This window comes from Epinephelus lanceolatus, chromosome 21 (genome assembly GCF_041903045.1).
Source record: "Epinephelus lanceolatus isolate andai-2023 chromosome 21, ASM4190304v1, whole genome shotgun sequence".
Lineage (NCBI taxonomy): Eukaryota > Metazoa > Chordata > Actinopteri > Perciformes > Serranidae > Epinephelus > Epinephelus lanceolatus.
In genome coordinates this window covers 15478068-15496745 of record NC_135754.1, presented here as the reverse complement: position 1 = coordinate 15496745, position 18678 = coordinate 15478068, and the positions used below count along the sequence as shown (strand labels likewise).

Here is an 18678-nt window from a genome sequence, read left to right as displayed (position 1 = left end):
ACACATTTAACCTCCTGGTTTGTTCTGCAGGCATCTGTTGTTGCTTTTCATGACTTTGAGGCAAACTGCTGTGTTTGGGTCAAGTTTCTCTTTTCTCTTGTTCTCCAGTGTATAAGGAGAAGAGACGTAGGACAAAGACAAGGAGGAACGACGAAATGGAAGTGTGTTCATGAGGAGAAGAGGAAGAGGTGGTAAGAAAAAGTTGATACGAACATCTTTTTCCATCATTCATGTTGGACACAGGTTGGAAAGTGTGTGTTTGGCTCATTTGCATTAAAAGATGTCCTCTATTTTTCACTTTTTCACATTTTTCATAACAATCACACTTAGTCGATGAGGCTTTAGTAGCTGGCTGCATCCTCAGACTTATTTTTACTTGTTCTCACTCAAATGCATGTTCAGTGGCAGATCTTCCTATAGGCGACATAGGCAGCCGTCCATACTAGAGAAAATGATGCAAGAATCTGATGCTAATGATTGGTCTGTAGTAGGGTACCGCATATATTCCTGGCAGCACAGTTCACCTTAATGTGTGTGATCATCACCCACAATCAGAATAACATCAGTAAAGCGTTGACGGGTATGGTGGAGTGGAACAAAAAAATGACAGAGGATTAAATAAAAGAAAGAAACGTGCGCATATTGCATCTACGTTTCCTCATACAATGTTTGTGCAACAAATTAGCGCCCCATGAATAATGTTATGTCCTTAACATAAAGTTAAAAGTTACTGTGGTTAGGTTTAGGAAAAGAAACATGATTAGAGTGTAACTTAAACTGACTCAAAGTTCTTTCAAAGTTTACACGGTTCTTAACACCGGTCTCCTAGGGGGAAAGTCGTGGGGGAAAGTCCTGTGTTTTGTGACCCATCCACCACCCCAGTCTGCCTGGGGACCACTTCCTTCTTTACTCCTGTCATTGCATTCGTCACATGATCACAGCCTTCCTACTGGGTCATCATTTCGTGGGATGCGAACAAATTTTTGTGCATTACTTTTTGTAGGAAAGCGTACAAACAGTGCATGAGAACAGCCTAATAAAACCTTTTTTCAGTTGGGGGTGTGTGTCAGCTGTAGCTTGCCTAGGGCACGCAGCGTGCTAGGTCCGGCACTGTGCATGTCAAAAAAAAAAACAAAACATGACTGCAAGAAAAGAAACTACATGTCTTTTTCATTATTTTTCTTACAAACGTAATGTATTCTTATGGAAAAACATGCGACGGCTTCTGGGTAAACAAGTAAAAGCCGTTCGTCAGTTGTTCTCAGTTGGATTTGAGTTTGTATGCAAACAGCTTTTCTTTTAACCTTTTCACTCTTTTGTACCCTAATGCAGGTACATTTACACCTCAGATATAACAAAGCAGCCTAAAGTACTCAGAACATGCTACAAAACGTGGCTTTTCCCCCTTTCTTTTCCTTTTCCCTTTGATTTCCAACATGGTTGCCAAACAAACCTGTTCCTTTCTAGCCTAACTCGGCCCTCACATAGTCGTGTGTAACTGGGTAACAGGTTGCCATGTCTCGGGTCCTGATACAAGTAGATTTTAACTGAAACAGGTTCATAATGTGCCAGGGAAGAGAGGAAGAAAAGTGAACAAAGAAAAAAAAAAAATACAGCTTGTTTTGGCGTGCTTTTTGCAACAGCAACAACAAGGACAAGCGGTGGACTCAAAGATTGATCCAGGTGATCTCTCTTTCATTCAGTTCACAACCTCTGGAATTGAAGTGAAAACGAGAGAGCGAGGAGGTGGAGAGGGACTGAAAGTGGAAAAAAAGGGGGTAAAAGGATGACTGGAGGAGGAAACTGAGGAAGAGTATGGAAGCGAATGTGTATTTGTGGATGTGTGTGTGCAGGGAGGGGGCGTCTGTAGGAGCAGAGGGGCACTGTGGGGTACAAGGCAGCCCCCCGCAGTCCCAAGTAATGGCAGAATAGAACTTAATAGGGTAGAAAAAGGCTGGAGGCTGTTAACTCAGAACGGTCATTTTGAATTCCCCATTCTCTTCCTCAGTCACTCCCTTCCCCTCTCATCCCTTCTTCCATGCACCTTCTATATCTTTAACGTGGTTTCCCATCCCTGTCTGCCTGTGTAATTTGCCGATTCTCCCTCCGTCTCCCTACACCCTTAACCCATCGCCCACCGGTCACCTTCCAGCTGTTTCCCCTTCCTCTCCTCTCTTTCACATCCTTCTCCTTGCTCTTCATCTTCTCCTCCACCACCACCACCACCTCTTTTCCTCTCATCCTCGCCTTCACCCATCCATCCTTCCCTTGCCTCATCTCTCCCTTCCCTTCCCTTCCCTTCGCACCTCACTCCCCCCCTCCTCCTCCCTCTGTGTCTCCTTGGAGGAGGTGTAATGATAGCTATTTGAGTGTCATCAGAGGACCGCTGTAATGGCTTCTAAAGCACCATTCCACGGTTGCCACGGTGAACCTTGCACAGCCGCCGTCCCAGAATAAGGAGTTGAGGGGAAAAAAAAACATCTGGTTGGCTATCGACAGGCGTCACCGTGCCGACAGCATCAGGAGTGCCGGCACAACAGCAGACGATGACGCAGCCCCCCGGGGGCCACAGGGAGCGAGCTAATGATGCGTGGGATAGGACACATATGAGGAGGAAGTACAGTAATAGTGATAATAGTGATAGTAATGAAAATAATAGCACTGATAACAATAACAGTATATGACTTTTTTGATTTGTGTCTGTCTGCTCCTCCTGCTTCCTTTTTTCTTCCACTCTCTGCAGTGTGTTTTCTGTGTGTGTGCAAGTATGCATGCATGTGTGTGTGTGTGTGTGTGTATTTGTGGTTTATATGAGAGAGAGAAGTCCAGTTTTTCCTGATTAGGATTTCAGGATTTTCCAATTCATTTATTTTAAAGATAAAGTGTTGCACACACACATACGCACACATGCAGAATGCAGCTCCTCTTACCAACAGGAGATCAGATGGCTCGACCAAGTAGAGAAGCAGAGTGAACGACTGTAGTGAAGTGGTTTATCCACATCATTAGGTGTGTTTATGAACACACAGGTGGACTAGAAAGTTTTTCAAAGTCTTGATGGGCTATATATAGTATACATTTAAGTAATGCTTTTGCCATTAAATGTCCCTTTAAAGTGGAAACAGACAACTTTTCCTCCCATTTCCAAGTGGTATTATTGTTGCAACCATTGTCACAAAGAAAACAGGCTCGCTTCCTGTTTTCCTCAGAGCTTAGCAACTACCAAAAACACAGGACACACTGGATTTTGTTTCACCATCTGCCATCTCTGCTACTGGTAATAACTGCAGAGAACTTACACTGATACTCTTTGGTAACTGGGGATAGATACTGATAGCTACTGGGGAAAACCAAAGCTTTATCCTCTTCCTATTTTGGTTGCACAGTGGTTGACACACTTCCTTTGTGCCGTAAATCGAGCCTTTATTTTCCAGGGAGATCATTCTCGGTGGCAGAAAGAATTGCAAAGTGAAAGTGAGGCTTAAAGGGAACCAGTCTAAACAGCATGGACAGCATTGGCATTGTGCTGTCAACATTTACTTCATAATCATAAGTTAAAGCAAAAAACTTGACTATTTGCACTTTAATGTCTTAGTTTGACGGGCGTGTTTCAAATCAATTGAATTGTACGCTGAAAGAAAACCAAGATGAGTTTGCAGGGTTTACATTGGACTATGCCAGACCTCCTGTCTGCAGAGCAGTGACGCCCTCTGAAATTTAAGATATAGAGCTTTGTGTAGTTCATCAGCATTAAGTGAGTCCAATTTACAGTATGTAGTAAAGAGTCCGTGCACTTCTATTGCTACTATCGATCACTGGCAGGTAGTTTGTCCTTTATTTATCTCACATCAGTAATATTCATATATTATATGATACACATACACGCGACAGCATCAGCTTAGGTTTCATCATGACTTACAGACCTTTGAAACTCTCACATAACAAACATAATTTATGAATTGTTAGAATTAATAACAGACAAGTAAGTAGAAACTAAATTACCCAGTGCCCATGGGCAGATTATGAGACAATGGGCCCCTGGGCACAGACATGCAAAGGGGTAGCACCTTTGCTAAATAGCAGCTAGACACACAGACCTTATAGTTGTTTAGCCTTATTTGTTGTCATTTTGCATCTCTCGCAGTCATATTATGTATCTCTCTGTGGTTTTGTGTCCCTTCTGGGTACTTCTTTTTTTGCCCCTTTTTTGTAGTACTTTTTGCATATCTTTGTAGTCATTTTGTGTCTCTTTTTGACTGTCGCCCCTTTCATAGTCATCATGAGTGTCTTTGCATTTTTGTATCTCTTTTCAGTCGTTTTGTGTCTCTTTGTGGTCATTTCATGTCTCCTCCTGGTCGGCATGTGTTAATGTGATGGTCATTTTGCAGGTTTTGGCCCCAGGGCCTGTGCCTCGAAGGCTCATTCATTTATTCACCCATGCTAGTGCCTACTGCATTACAGCAATTAGTAAAATGAGACCACAGCCACAGTTTTGGATCCATGTCTGATCCTAGGGATGGTTCTCTGAGATTTTGAAGTGTTTATAAGGTTCTTATTTAAAAATTGTAAGGGTAAAATGAACATTTTCATGATTTTAAGACTCTTGGATCAGTTATTTTGTAATAAGATTTCTCTTCCAGAGCCGGTGGTCTGTTTCTGTCTTATCGTTTATGCAAAGTATTTGCCAGAGCATACTGCGGGGGTGAAAGTAGCAGAAATAAAGCAAAGAAGCAATATTTAAGAAGCTGATCTCATGTCAGCATCTCAGAAAGGTGGCATGTCTGTCTGTTTAGTGTTCACACACTCGGTTACAGCGCTAATATCCTTCAGTATATGTGTTTGTGTGCGTGTGTGAATGTGACACACACTGTTTATCACATTTTGCGTAAAGCGCAGCAGTTCAAGTCTGGGTCAGGAGGAGTAAATCTTTGGGTGGGTGGTGTTTACTGTGAACCCTGGGACCCTCCTCTGACCTTTGTGTGTGTGTGTTTGTGTGTGGTGATGACACGCATGTTGCTGTGGATCAGTGAGTCTATGTGTATGTTTATGGCCATTGACAAGCAGAGGGGGGAGCGTGTGTGTGTGTGTGTGTGTGTGTGAGGAGTGGGGAGGGGTCGTGCTGGTAGATTAGCCAGGTTGGGATGATTGGGTTGAGGATTAGATGGACTCAGGAACAGACACGTCTGTTTACTCTGCAAAGAAGACTTATAATAGGCTGATTGGCAAGGTTGATTACTCACACACTGACACACACACACACACACACACACACACACTTGCAGACGCACTTGCTGCACACACACAGTCATTCAAACCCCCATATGTTGATTAGCTGATTATTGTTTCCTTTACAACAGCCGCCATCTCCTTTCCCATTGCTTGTCTCCCAAATTCGGATGTGAAGTGCGACTCCCTCGGCCTCTCAGACACATTTCCCATTAGGACTGACCCAGAGAGCTTGCAATCAGAGAAGGTGTGTAACTAAACCCCCAGCATAGGCAAGTAAGGGGAGCCGCACTCAGGCAACTACCCCAAGGCACAGGGAGTGCTCTGGTTACCCGGCGCCCTGTGTGCATGTGTGTGTGTGCATTGTTTCTACTTACCTGTCTTTATGTGTCACAGAAAGAGGCGAAGTGCAGAGCTCAGAATAAAGCGCAGAGAAAGGCAGGATTATACACATGGCAGGTTAGAGAAAGGCAGAGAGAGAGAAGGAGAGGATGGGAGGAAAAAGCGACAGAGGGAGGCTTAAGACTACAGAGGCAAGCACCCTTTGTTGCTGAGTTCAGCTGTGATGGACGGCTTATGTTTAGGGGAAGAGTGAAGGAGTCCCTCAATGCACCACCATAAAATTTGCAGGACTGCTGAGGATGTTCTTCTTCACTGATCAAACTTTGGTCTGACTAAACCAGGAACGCGGACTTCAAGGAAGGTGAAGAAGAAAGTTGGTGTATTCGATGTGATCCGAAGATAGTAGGCAAAAGAGGGACGGAAACAAAACCCAAGGGAAGACTAGTCAGAAGGGACCAGGTGATTGAGCCTTCAGGGTGAATAACAAGTCAAGCAAGAGCAGGAGTAAGGCTGGACAAGAGAGCACTGCTCAACAAGAGAGAGGGTTCGGCTGCAGAAGTGGAGATAAGCAGTCGAGAACAAAATTAGTCTACAGAGAAAGAGAGGTTGACGCTGGACTCCGAACTAAAGAGAGATCAAGGCTGACTCAAGTCTTTGCTGCCTGATTAGGGTGAGGAGAGGCAGCGGTGGCGGAGGGGAGCTGGGAGACCCGATCAACAGAACGTGAGAGCCAGCAAGAGGAGGAGAGAAGAGAGAAAGAATTACAAGAGGACGCTTGGCGAAAGAAGCCTCTTAAATCTGGGAGCTGGAATTAGAGCCGCAGAAACTGCAGAGGGGAAGCCACAAAACCACAGTAAGTAAATTAGGAGGCTGTAGCTGGAAAAATGTATAATGAAGCCATGGGCGGGGGAAGGAATTTGTGGTCTTGGGAGTGCTTTATATACTGTACCTTAATGAATTGATTTCCTGTCTTTAAGACTTTCTCATTTCATCATTCTCCATGACTTCATCCCCCTCCTTATTCCTCACCTCTTTTAAAAACCTTTTATCCCCTCCCTTTTTATGCATAACCCTCAATCCTTCATCCCATGTCAGGTCTATTTGCCTGCTCTCATACTCCTTTCCTGCTCTTTCCTCCATCCCTAGCTTGTCTCACCCCTTGTTCTCCTTCTTTCTCCTACATCCCTGAATCCACAGGTGAAGATGCCTGCTAATGGGAACCGTCCCTTGAAGTTGCAGTTTGGTCTTATCAACCATGAGGGTCGCTACCTCACTGCTGAGGCCTTTGGCTTTAAGGTACAAACATGTCATGCAAATTCTAAAAGCAGAACTGTAACAAACTGCAAGGTATTCTCATACAACCATTCATATAAGTAACAAATTAGAGCCCCACAAATGATGTTAGAAATTTAACGTAAAGTTACTTACTAAAGTACAGTAACATACATTAGGTTTATGAAAAGAAACACGGTGACAAAGAACCTTAAAATAACAAAAAAAAGTTCACTTGGTTTCACACAGTTCCGAAAGCTGGTTTCCTGAGGGAAAGTCCTCTGTTGTTTGATCCATCCACCACCCCACTCGAACACCTTACGCAGACTTTCGGTCTCCATACTACTTCCTTCTTTACTCCTCTCTACGGCTGGGTGTCATCTAGAAAATTAAAATTCAAGTACCAATTCTTGTACCCTTAAAGTGACACCGATACCAGTACAATACTTAATTTTCTGGTTGAACTCCCAACTTCATTTCAACTTAACCACACTACAGACTGTGTGGGTTGTAGCTGGTAGAGTAGTGGGCCAATCGCATTTCGCATTAAATAGAAGAATGCTTGTGGTGATTGGTTGTGAACAAAACCATACATATAGTAATTTTTTTCTAGATCTTGGAATAGGATTGAATGCAAGTATCATTTGACTGGAGTAGTTTCAATATTGGGTTATTTTGTTCGATACCTTAAAGGTATCAAGTACCAATACTCAGTCCTACTGTCAGATTGCAACCATCCCGATTATATGGGTTTTACACAAATTACTGCCTCATGATAACGTAGGTTATCTTCAAATTGTGGTGCACTCACTGCTTTTCAAACAGTGCATGAGAACAGCCTGCATATTGGTAACATTTTTGGTGTCTGTACAGGGCTGCACACTGTATGGTATGAACTTGTCAGGTTTGTTGTATATAGAACCAAAGTCTAAGGATGAAAAGCCTTCATGCTCTGTGTTGGAACATTTCCTTGTCTCAGGTGAATGCATCAGCACCCAGCATGAAGAAGAAGCAGATATGGACTCTAGAGCAGGACTCTCAGGACACCCAGGTGGTCTACTTGCGCAGCCACCTGGGACGCTACCTGGCCTCTGACAAGGATGGCAAAGTCACCTGCGAGGCGGATGGGCAAAATTCAGACTGCCGCTTCCTCATCGTGGCTCAATCAGACGGTCGCTGGGCCCTGCAGTCCGAGCAACATCTTCGCTTCTTCGGGGGCTCTCGGGACTACCTGTCCTGCTTTGCCCAGCTGATCACAGATGCTGAGCTGTGGGCAGTGCACCTGGCACTACATCCGCAGGCCAACCTGCTGTCTGTGGCCCGCAAGCGTTACGCCCACCTCTCCATGGAGGATGGGGAAATTGCTGTGGATATGAACATTCCCTGGGGTGTGGCAGCGCTCCTGACCCTTGTCTACCTGGATGGGAAGTACTGCCTTAAGACCTGCAACAGCCGCTTCCTCAGCAACGATGGGAAGCTCTTGACGCAGAGCGGGAGGGCCACAGCCTACACGCTGGAGCTGAAGTGTGGAAAGCTTGCCTTTAAAGACTGTGAGGGGAAGTATTTGTCTCCCATGGGGCCTACAGGCACCCTGAGGTCTGGACGGTGCTCCAAGCCAGGCAAAGATGAACTGTTTGACCTAGAAGAGAGCCACCCACAGGTGGTTCTGATGGCCGCCAATGGGCGATATGTCTCCATAAGACAAGGTAAGGATAACATCAGCAGGAGATTTTGCCCTGAAACCTTGCATGCATGCACAAGCTGCAGCTCTTGCAGCTTCCTGGGTTCCTTAAAGTCCAGGATCCCACGTGCCTAATTAAATGGCTGGAGGCTGACCTTATGTGCCACTGAGTGTGGTCACATGAGCCTTTCGCTGACACACACTGACCTACACACATACATAATAAAGCAGAGGGGCAACAAATACTACAACTACTACAGTTACTACTACTATACAGTACATACTGAGCACTGATACACCCCCCGGAAAACTGAGCTTACAATTCACAGGAAGTACATTGACTTGTGGGCATGCTGGTTAAGGGTACAGGCCACTCTAATGATTGACAACTGATAAGGGATGCATGGTAATTATGGGTAATGTAGTCTGCAATCACCATGCACCAGCATCACATTAGATAGCTGCATCTTTCCAAGAAAACAAGATAGATGAGGCTGATACAGGAGACTATCAGCCTCATCTGAGAGACCTGAGACAGATACGTCATTTGTTTTAGGGCTGCAATTGATTTAGCTTAGTCTACTGTCGGTATTAAGTCTTGCACTGGCGAGTGGTTTGCTCAGATAACAGATTTATTGTGCACCCATGTTGGGAATTACTACCGAAATAGATTTCTCAACAATTTGCACATAGTTTTACATGACTGGATTTTAATGCTGGCAGAGAAAGTGTTGTATTCCTGTAATGGTGGATACCCCGTCATAAAATGCAGCACATACAATAGAAAGTTTTACCAAATAATCTATTATAAATGATCTTTTCAAAAATCCCCTTTCATTCCTTCTCAAATGTTCCTCCTGGCTTTGTTGGGTAATGGTGTTAACACTCTACGCTTTTGCCCCTTGGGCTTACAGAAACAGCTGCCTGTAACCTATATGCTGTGCAGTAATGCTCTGTTGATACTGTATTATGTATTTACTCTTCGGTCTTGTCACAGGGCGGTTGGGGTGCGTTATTTGATCAGCATGCAGGCACGACACCAGACTACTATACTGATGGATTACGCCTGTGCCACACTGGCTTCAAAGTTGTTGTTGTTTTTTTCCCCTCTCGAATACAAGGTTGAATTTCTTTGATCAGTGTAAAAACTAGAACAACTGTAATTGTGACGATCGTGTTTCATCTAGCCAATGTGCACCAGACGGACTTGGACAAGTGTTCAACTGCTGATGGTCGAAATGGTTTGCTGGTCTGATTTGAAACTGGATTTGGGACGGATTAGCATACACCAACATTGCTTGTCAGCATACTTGGCCATGACACCCATCTGCAGGCTGCAGATTCTTGTCTGCAGGGTCGAGTTACTTCAGCCCCGGGTGCTGTAACTGAATCTCTCCCTGCTCATTGTTCCTGGGTAGCAGTGAGAGCTCCAGGCAGAAACCAAACGACTGGGAGCACTGTAAACGGATTGGTTGAAGGGAAGGAAAGATGTGGTGCAGTATAACACGCATACAGTATAAAGAGCAACTTCATGTACGACTTGTATGCACAGACAGAAATTCTTTCTCACATTTTTTCTGTTACTGCCTGTCTCTCTTTCTTCCCCCCTCTCTCTTCCTACACTTGTTCTGCACAAACAAAAGCTTTATCTTCCTCCGACACACTCGCCCACACACAACCATACCATCCTGCTGCGGCGAGTGGTGAGTTGAGGTGTGTTGAATTATTGATGAAGTTGGCCCCTGTTCCTGGAAGGCGAGGGGGGGGGAGTCTGCTTTCAGAAACCCAAGCTGCCTCTCACCTGGGGCCAAAGCTTCTGCCCCTCAGGGTCCCACTCTAACCCACTAATCTAACCCGGTTACCCCCAGCACATCAGTCAGCACTGATGTGCTGCTGCAAATCAAGGAAACAAACTGGTTAAGAGAGAAATCTATTGTAGGTGAAATGCTGAAGTGGGACAAAAGTGCTAAATTCTTCCATGCTAGTACCTCAACATTCTTTAGTGCTTGTGTAAATATATCTCTGGGTTCAACATGATGAAAGGAGATGAAGGGAAGAGAAGGGAGGATCCAACTGGCGGAGGACTCTGTAAGGATTTAAGTACAATAGGAGTGTGTGTGGAGACAGGTGGGCTCTTTGTCCTCCCTCATGTCACCTGTGTCTTTACACATAAATTACCACCTATGTTTTGTGTTCCATTTAGTCCAGAGGAGTCGTGTTGGCTTTCTATTTTAAAGTGAGTACAAATGTAGTAAATGGGTTAGTGATAAAAGAGGATCAGCTGTTATGAGGTAGAGCATGAATTTAGATATTAAACTATTTTTGGTGGACAGCAACGGAATGCACTATTTTCTCTCTGCCCTGAGATGCTCTTTATCCTTGTTGCCTGCAGTGTGTGTGTGTGTGTGTGTTAGCGTGTCATGTAGATCTGTCATCATGTCTCTCATCACCTCCCCGTGGTCCACTCTGCCCTCAAAGTGAAAAAGAGATGATGGTCCAAAGAGACAAACTTTCCATTAACACAAGTGAACACATGCACACAAATACGTACATACACACATAGTCCATGTATGCACAGACACACACACACACACACACACACACACACACACACACACACACACACACACATGCAGGACCAGATAGGCTGGGGAAAAAAGAATGGACTGATATAAAAACAACAGAAAATGTAGTTGTGGAGGATGAGGGATTGGGTGCAAGAGGAAAATAAGGGACAGGGGGATAGTGGCATCAGCTTACCATTAATAATAGATGTCAGAGCCAGCTATCGCTGATGGATTAGTTAGGCCTGCTCCACTTGCAGCCTGCAGGTAGGACAACACCAGAAAGTGGAGCTGGATCTGGGGTCTGATCCAAATGTGGCACTGCTGATGTGTGTTTTTTGTGGGCATGTTTGTGTAGATGCGCCAGGGATCGTACTGATTAGGAGTGTGCCGTGCATAGTTTATCAGCGATCATGGCTATGATGACAACACCTTATTCCATATGCTTGACCAACTGCTGTGTCAAAGATGGTCATCAACACAGCTATTGATATCCTCAGATTGCTGGCTTGGATTTCAGCGCATCTAATCTCTTTCTTTCCCTGTTCTCTGTTTCTTTCTCTTCCTCCATCCTTCTCTCCTTCCTCCGTCCCCTCTCCTCTCATCTATCAGACAGCGGCTGCGAGGTCCCAGCTGAGCCCTGTCGGAGGATCATTTCTGGGTTGAATTAGTGTGAAATGGACACATGGAATAGGTAGACAAAGCATGACATTGAGTCGGGATGAGAGAGAATGAGAGTGATGGGCCCCCAGGCATAGGTGTGGAGTAGAGGGGCAGAAATTTATGCTTCAAATGCACTTAAGATCAATGATAATTTCACCAGTTGTAAGACCTCATGATATCTAGTTTACTGGGTGTGAATATGATGTGACTAAAGCATCCCAGTTGCTCAGTAACCATGACATCTTTGTCGCGTGTCATTCCCTTTCTCCTCCAGACTGTATCTATAACCAGGTATCAAATTAAAGCAAAAACGCCCCAAAGAATCTCAAACTGGTGCATGTATGTGCATCTACGTTGGATTATGGAGATGACATTTATATGCATGCATCCCTCAGTAAAACCACTTGATGCGGTGTATCATAGTGAGCTCAGGTTTATAATTTGTGATACCCTGAGAAATCATCGCCTTGAAATGTAGAAGAAACCTGAGCTGACCTCACTCAGGACAAGCAGACAATATCTTTGTCATTCAAGGTCCAGTGCCATAAACAGGTCAAATCTGTTCAATACTTGGATTTATGACAAAACACCTGCATGTCTAACAACACTGCCCTCAGCCTTATGTGTACTTTGTGTTAAGTGCATGATGGTGAAGAGTCTGGGTGTCAGGTACAGTGTCTTTGACATTGGAGGGTTGTGATGACAGTAGCTCAGGGAATGAAGATGTACCTGAGGCTACTGATGATGAGGCCTTTTATCAATCAGATTATTTAAAAGCAGAACTGGAGCCCAGTGTTGTTGTAGCCCAGTCAAGACCACCTAAACCAAGACCAGGTCATGACCCAGACCAGACCATTGCGAGTCCCACACTGCTTGACACCTACGAGAAAATGTAGAACATGCAAACCATAGGCACTCCTCAAATTGACCTTAAAGATCCACATTTCCATAAAAACATTCACAATAAACAAACGCGGATTTCTCTTCATTCACTTCTTTTATTGGCATAATGTATATGTGTGTATGTATAATTTTACCATGAGAAATTCACATTTCACAAACATTTTCAAATGGCATTAAGGAGCTGAAATCAACTTAGCCTTCTTTACTCAATGCTCCCTTTTTTTCCGCAGGCAATTTAGTGATATCCCCGCAGTTGTGGTCTTGAAATAAAATTCCAAGTCCTTTTTGTCTGAGACACCGACAAGACTGAATAAAATTGTGGTCAAGTCTGAGACGAGACTGAGACCTTTAAACCCTGTCTTGAGACCAAGACAACCACAAGTACTACAACACTGCTTTGAGGGGAGACCAAGTCAAGACCAAGACCAGAAATGTGGAACATGCAAACCATAAGCACTCCTAAAGTTGATCTGACACATCCACATTCCCATCAAAATTAAATACCTTCAAAAAGTGGTCTAGCGATTGATCTTGAGACCAAGACTTATCTCAAGTACTACAGCTGGAGCCTGAGACTGGAGAAGCTATCTCAGACGATATGAGCTCTGAATCAGACAATGGTCACAATACTGCCCAAGTTATAGTCCACAAAGAAGTAAGGACCAATGAGGGTACCTTATAGTTACCTTAACTGCCTCAACCTGGCTGCTATGCATGCAAGTAGACCTCCTGGCAAAAAATTTCCAACATGGGAAGCCGGAAAATCTTATTGGTGATACACTCTCCTGGAGAGCTTGGCCTTCAGCTGTTGTAGCTATTGCTGTAGAAAAGGAAGGAGGTGGCATGACTTCCAAAAGTTGAGAGACTATAAGACTTTACCTGAGGAACTTTTATTCAGAAGCAACTTTGATTCAGTTTGGTCTGAAAATTTAGATAACGATTCATTCATAAGCATGTTAGCATGCTCATGTCTGCATCAGATCAAAGCAGCCTCACTGAACCACCAGCATGGTCAGTCTCTGTCAGACTTAGACTTGTTTAGCAAAGGTGAGAGTAAGTCATGCATGTGCAAGTCACAAGTCTTAACCTTTACATTAATAATAATAGGTTTAGCTAAAAAAAAATCCTGTACCTTTCTTTGTGGGTTTTGTATAGACAGATTAAGTTAAATGTGTGGTATGATTGCCATGTTACTGATTTTTGAGCTTCAAACCTTTCACACCATTTTTCTTTTCTTACTTCCTCATCAACAATTAAATCCTTGAATCCCCTCCATGATAGCTGCCTCTTGCCTTCGCTTCTGCTGGTATGCTGCCTCAAAGTAGATTGCCAAGTTTGCGAGCATTGCTCTAGACATCACCCAATCATGTTTCAAAAAGAAAACAGAACTTCTCAGTATCTAGAAAAATTTAAATATTTAATTAAAACAAGTCTTTTCAAGTCATCTGTCTCAAGACAGGTCTCAAATCATGAATATTAAGTCAAAGTTAAGTTGAGTCTTTTATCAGTGTTAGTCAAGCAAGTCCTTAGAGTCATTGACTTAATCCCCCAACTTCATTGTTTAACATTGTTGTATCCTTATTTTGTATCAGTCCTCATTTTGGAGGATGAAATTTTATCTTTGCATGCAGATTACCGATCATCTCAGAGGTTTCAGTCTTTATTTTGGGTCATTTAAGATATAGCCAGTGAATGCAGTTCCATTTTTTAACATGCTTTCCATATGTTTGATCACTGATCGCTCTGTTAGCTTGAGGGTCGAGAGGGGTTTGGTAATTACCTGCACATCCCGCTAAGTGTGGACCATAAAATCCTCTGGTCTTTTCCTGTTTTTCCTTTATTCTTTTATTGAGGGGATTGAGGGATTGGACGGGTAGCACTTGAAAGCTGATTATATCAGAGCCCTGCTGGGAAGAGGGCAGATCGGCAGGGCCGGAGGTGGGGTGATGGTGGGAGGTGGGGGTTTGAGGGGGTCAGGGGTAAGGACGGAGGGAGGGAGATGGGGGAAGGGAGGAAGGTAGAGAAGGGTGACCAGAGAGGGGAGATAAAACCGGGGTAATGAGCACTGATGAGTGTTGTTAAAGGATTAAATGTATTGGGATGCATCTAATTTGGTATTTAGCTCTCTGCAATCTGTCTCTTGGTGGTGACAAAGAATTATTTTCTTTTCTGCCAACATTTATGATAATGCTGGCAGCTGAAAATGTAACAGTGGCCTGTTTGTGTCAAAAAGGACATCTAAAATAGAGAAGAGATGAATACCAGAGAAGACAGAACGTCACTGTGTTGTTTCTCACACGTTTGATACCAATATTATTTGGTGTGTTAGCAACGAAATGCTAAAATAATTGGTTTCTGAGTGGTTTCTACAACATGTTTGGCAATCAAAGGTGTGGTTTCTGTTTGGTTGTTAAGTAGTCTCAATGCAATGATGCAGCGTGTGAGTGTTATCTCTGTTATCTCTGTGTAGCACATATTATTAAAAGAAGCATGCATTCTACACATTTAGTGTGCAATAGCTTGTGTCTGGAAGATTTTCCTGCACGGCCACATTTAGCGCATTTATTTTATTTACATTTATATTCTGTCCATAAATGCATCCAGAACCACAATCAGTGAAAATGTATTTACCCCTCAGGAAAGTGTATGCTTGGCACATCAGATCAAGGGCGCATTTCAAGACGGAATCGCTTAAAAATAACCTAACATCCCAGGATCAAATGTGATTACCAAGTCTTTCATGCTGGGCCAAGCTAAACATAACAATACAACCTGATTAGCAAGCCGCTATGGTGCTGTTTCCCCAGATTCCTTTGTTGGTTTTCAACTTGCCACTTAGAAACCAGAAAGAAAAGAAAAGGTAGAGGAATTTGTTTATTTCATGCACAAATTACACCCGTTCAGTACAATCAGATGTGTTTTTGAGGACGCATGTGTTGATGCTGCCTTAAATTTTGGCAGTAATTGCACATATGCAATGAAATACAACAAAGAAATGACTAAAAATGGAAAGTGACCTTTAATAAAATATGTAAGCCACAGTGAATGGATGGATTTCACTATACAGTCCTCAAGTTTTCATGCTTAAGTATTAATGACAGCACGTGTTTGCTATGCCCCTCCCAGGAGTAAGCCTTGCAGCCAATCAGGAGGATGAGACAGACATGGAGACATTTCAGATGGAGATTGACAAGGAGACCAAGAAGTGTACATTCCGCACCAGCCAAGGAAACTACTGGGATCTGGTGGCCCACGGAGGCATCCAGAGCACTGCCACTGAAGTGTAAGTCAATGCTCTTTTAGAGTGAAAGCATCATCAGGTGTCAGTTCCACATTTTATACTACAGAAATGGGTTCACAAAAGGAGCTGTTCTGCACAATTACAGTATGACAGTTGTAATCTCACTATCAAAACATGAAAGGTGCTTTATACGACATTCAGAGCATTAATATAGCAGCAACCATTTGCTATGTAAACATATATCGTAGTAAAGGCGTCCTTAGCAGAGAATGAAGTCACGTTCTATGTGTGTTTATCCCACGACTAGCTAATTACAGCTGGTAATGCTGTCCCAACCCACAGTGGCAGTGTCGGCCAGCGGGTCAGCCAGCCATGTGCAGGCAATCTCAGCTCAGACTCTGAATCACAGATATGCCCTGAATGTCGCATACAGCTCCTTTAATTGTTGCCTTTAATCACATGCAGCCCTCTACTACTCCACATAAACTTTGACCTCTGAGCCCACAAGATATAATTGTAAATAGTCATCATGATTACTTTAAAAGAAATAAAATGAATTTTATGACTTAATGGCAAATATCTAATGCAACATTATTAAAATATAATGCAGTCATGAAATTTTTATATAAATCTATTGAAAACAGTAGTGATTGACAACTAATGAAATTAATAGGGCTGGTTGAATGCATGTATGAGATGACAGATAATAGGTAATAGCGATAAACAGATTTGAGTACATGATCTCAAGCACGGAAACGTGTCTTGGCAAATCTGATTTTAGGGAAACTACTCTTTTGTACTTTAGTTTACCTTTTTTTGTTTTGCATGTGCATTCAACATGTGATCACAATATTTACAATGGTGGAAATCAACTAAGTATGTTTACTCAAGTATAGTACTTAAGTACAATTTACTGGCTTACTTTGCAAGTATTTTATTTTAGTTGCTTTATATGGTTGTTTACTTCTCTACATTTCAGAGGGAAATGTTCTTTTAACTCCACTACATTTATCTGACAGCTGGAGTTAAGTTACTTTACAGATTAAAATTCTACAAACAAAACATATGATCACTTATAAGTAAGAAAAGTCTGATTTCCTCTCCTGTGATGCCCAACTACAGGTCAGCAAACACCATGTTTTCAGTGGAGTGGCTCGGCCACAAGGTGGCACTGAAAGCTAACAATGGAAAATACATCTGCACCAAGAAGAACGGTCAGCTCCTGGCTGTCAGTGATTTCACAGGTGAGAGACAATGTTAGGTTTTGTCCTCCTCTAATCATCTTTTCCCTAATTCACCTCCTCCTTCTGACGTGTCCTCATGATTTTTTTGTCACCCTTTTATCAGGCGAGGATGAACAACTCACTTTAAAACTGATCAACCGACCCATGCTGATCCTGAGAGGAGAGAACGGATTCATCTGCCACCACAAGAACTCTAACACACTGGACGGCAGCAGATCAGTCTACGACATTTTCACACTGCATTTTAGCAATGGGGCGTACCACATTAAAGGTCAGGGTGTGCCCACTCAAACAAAATCTATATGATCCCAGCTTCTTCTTTGCTCCCCAACTCTATGAAAAACTTTACTTGATCACAGTCCTGTTAGTCCACTCTGCATCACTGACACCCTGCTGCTGCTCTCCCCTTTGTGTTCTCAAACATTTAGGTGTCAATGGGCGGTTCTGGTATGTGAACAGTGCTGGGCTGGTGTGCTCAGACGGTGAGGTCCCTGAGGATTTCACTCTGGAGCTCCTGGAACACGGTCGCCTCGCCATCCGTGGCAAGAACGGCAAATACCTGCGTGGAGACCAGGGAGGCACGCTGAAGGGAGACGGACTCACCCTGAGCAGCTCAGCCCTTTGGGAGTATTGACACAATCCAATATTAGTCCTGACTCTGAATCCCCATCGTCGAGTTGATCGGCTGCTATTCACCAATCAAAAGCCAGCATCAATACTTTATTAAGTTAAACCCTGTGGCACTTTGAAGTGAAAGACAGTTACAGCTTGTCCTGATTTCATCCCACTTTTCTCTCCTTCCTGTTCCAAAGAGGTGGCAACAGAGACTTGCAACAGATTATTGACTCATACAGCAGGAGAAAGAACTGACCACATTCAGCCAAGAAAGTGATGAAGTGAACAATGTTTTAAGTCAACTTGATCATGAAACAGCAAAAAAATTGTGTGAATGAACTTTAGAGTTTCTGTGTTGATCCTTAAGTTGTTGTTGTTTTTCACTGAGCATGTGCTGCGAGATTGAATCATTGTCTGAAACTAAAATACAGATAAAAAAAACATTCCTCCATCTTAGTAAAGACATGTAGATTTCTCAGTATCCTTCAACCACTGCAGATGTCAAACCAAGCAAACTTTATCTTTTCATGTCATCGTTTCTCCTCGTCTTTATCTCTCCAGCCTGTCTCCCTCTCCCTACAGGTATTACATTACTGACAGTCTAACAAGTGCAACAAATCGGGGTGCCATTTGAGACAGACGAGGTCCCCATTACAAGAGAGGTCACCTTTTAGCAGTCTTTAGGATGGTGCTGGTGTCTGGGGACGTATATTAGCAGACAAGAATGATTGGGTTTCTGGTCGTCAACTGCAGAAACAGTAGAAGACTGTAACCGAGACTCATGTACGTGGTAGCTGTACTAATTCCAACTTGTAACTGGAAGTGGATGGACTTTGCATTTGTCTCTCTGTTATGTTTTACTACATTTCCTCTTTCTTTTATGAACATAAAGATTAAGAAAATACATTTGTATGCTTGTATGTTCTG

General features: G+C 43.2%; 1 protein-coding gene across 1 annotated transcript; it reads left to right on the top strand.

Moving 5' to 3' along the window:
• The first annotated feature begins 5647 nt into the window (after positions 1-5647).
• Positions 5648-18623, top strand: fscn2b (fascin actin-bundling protein 2b, retinal). Its single transcript, XM_033612130.2, has 7 exons — positions 5648-6421; positions 6766-6864; positions 7820-8546; positions 15778-15934; positions 17015-17136; positions 17240-17407; positions 17565-18623. The coding sequence occupies exons 2-7, from the start codon at positions 6772-6774 to the stop codon at positions 17768-17770; spliced, it is 1473 nt and encodes a 490-aa protein (XP_033468021.2). The 5' UTR covers positions 5648-6421; positions 6766-6771; the 3' UTR covers positions 17771-18623.
• The last annotated feature ends 55 nt before the right edge of the window (positions 18624-18678 follow it).

Bases quoted from the DNA above. Each gene is read 5' to 3' on its own strand.
- fscn2b (XM_033612130.2), top strand. From the start codon at position 6,772: ATGCCTGCTAATGGGAACCGTCCCTTGAAGTTGCAGTTTGGTCTTATC. The intron at 15,935-17,014 runs GTAAGTCAATGC...GCCCAACTACAG, and splicing joins CAGAGCACTGCCACTGAAGT to GTCAGCAAACACCATGTTTT. The intron at 17,137-17,239 runs GTGAGAGACAAT...CCCTTTTATCAG, and splicing joins GGCTGTCAGTGATTTCACAG to GCGAGGATGAACAACTCACT.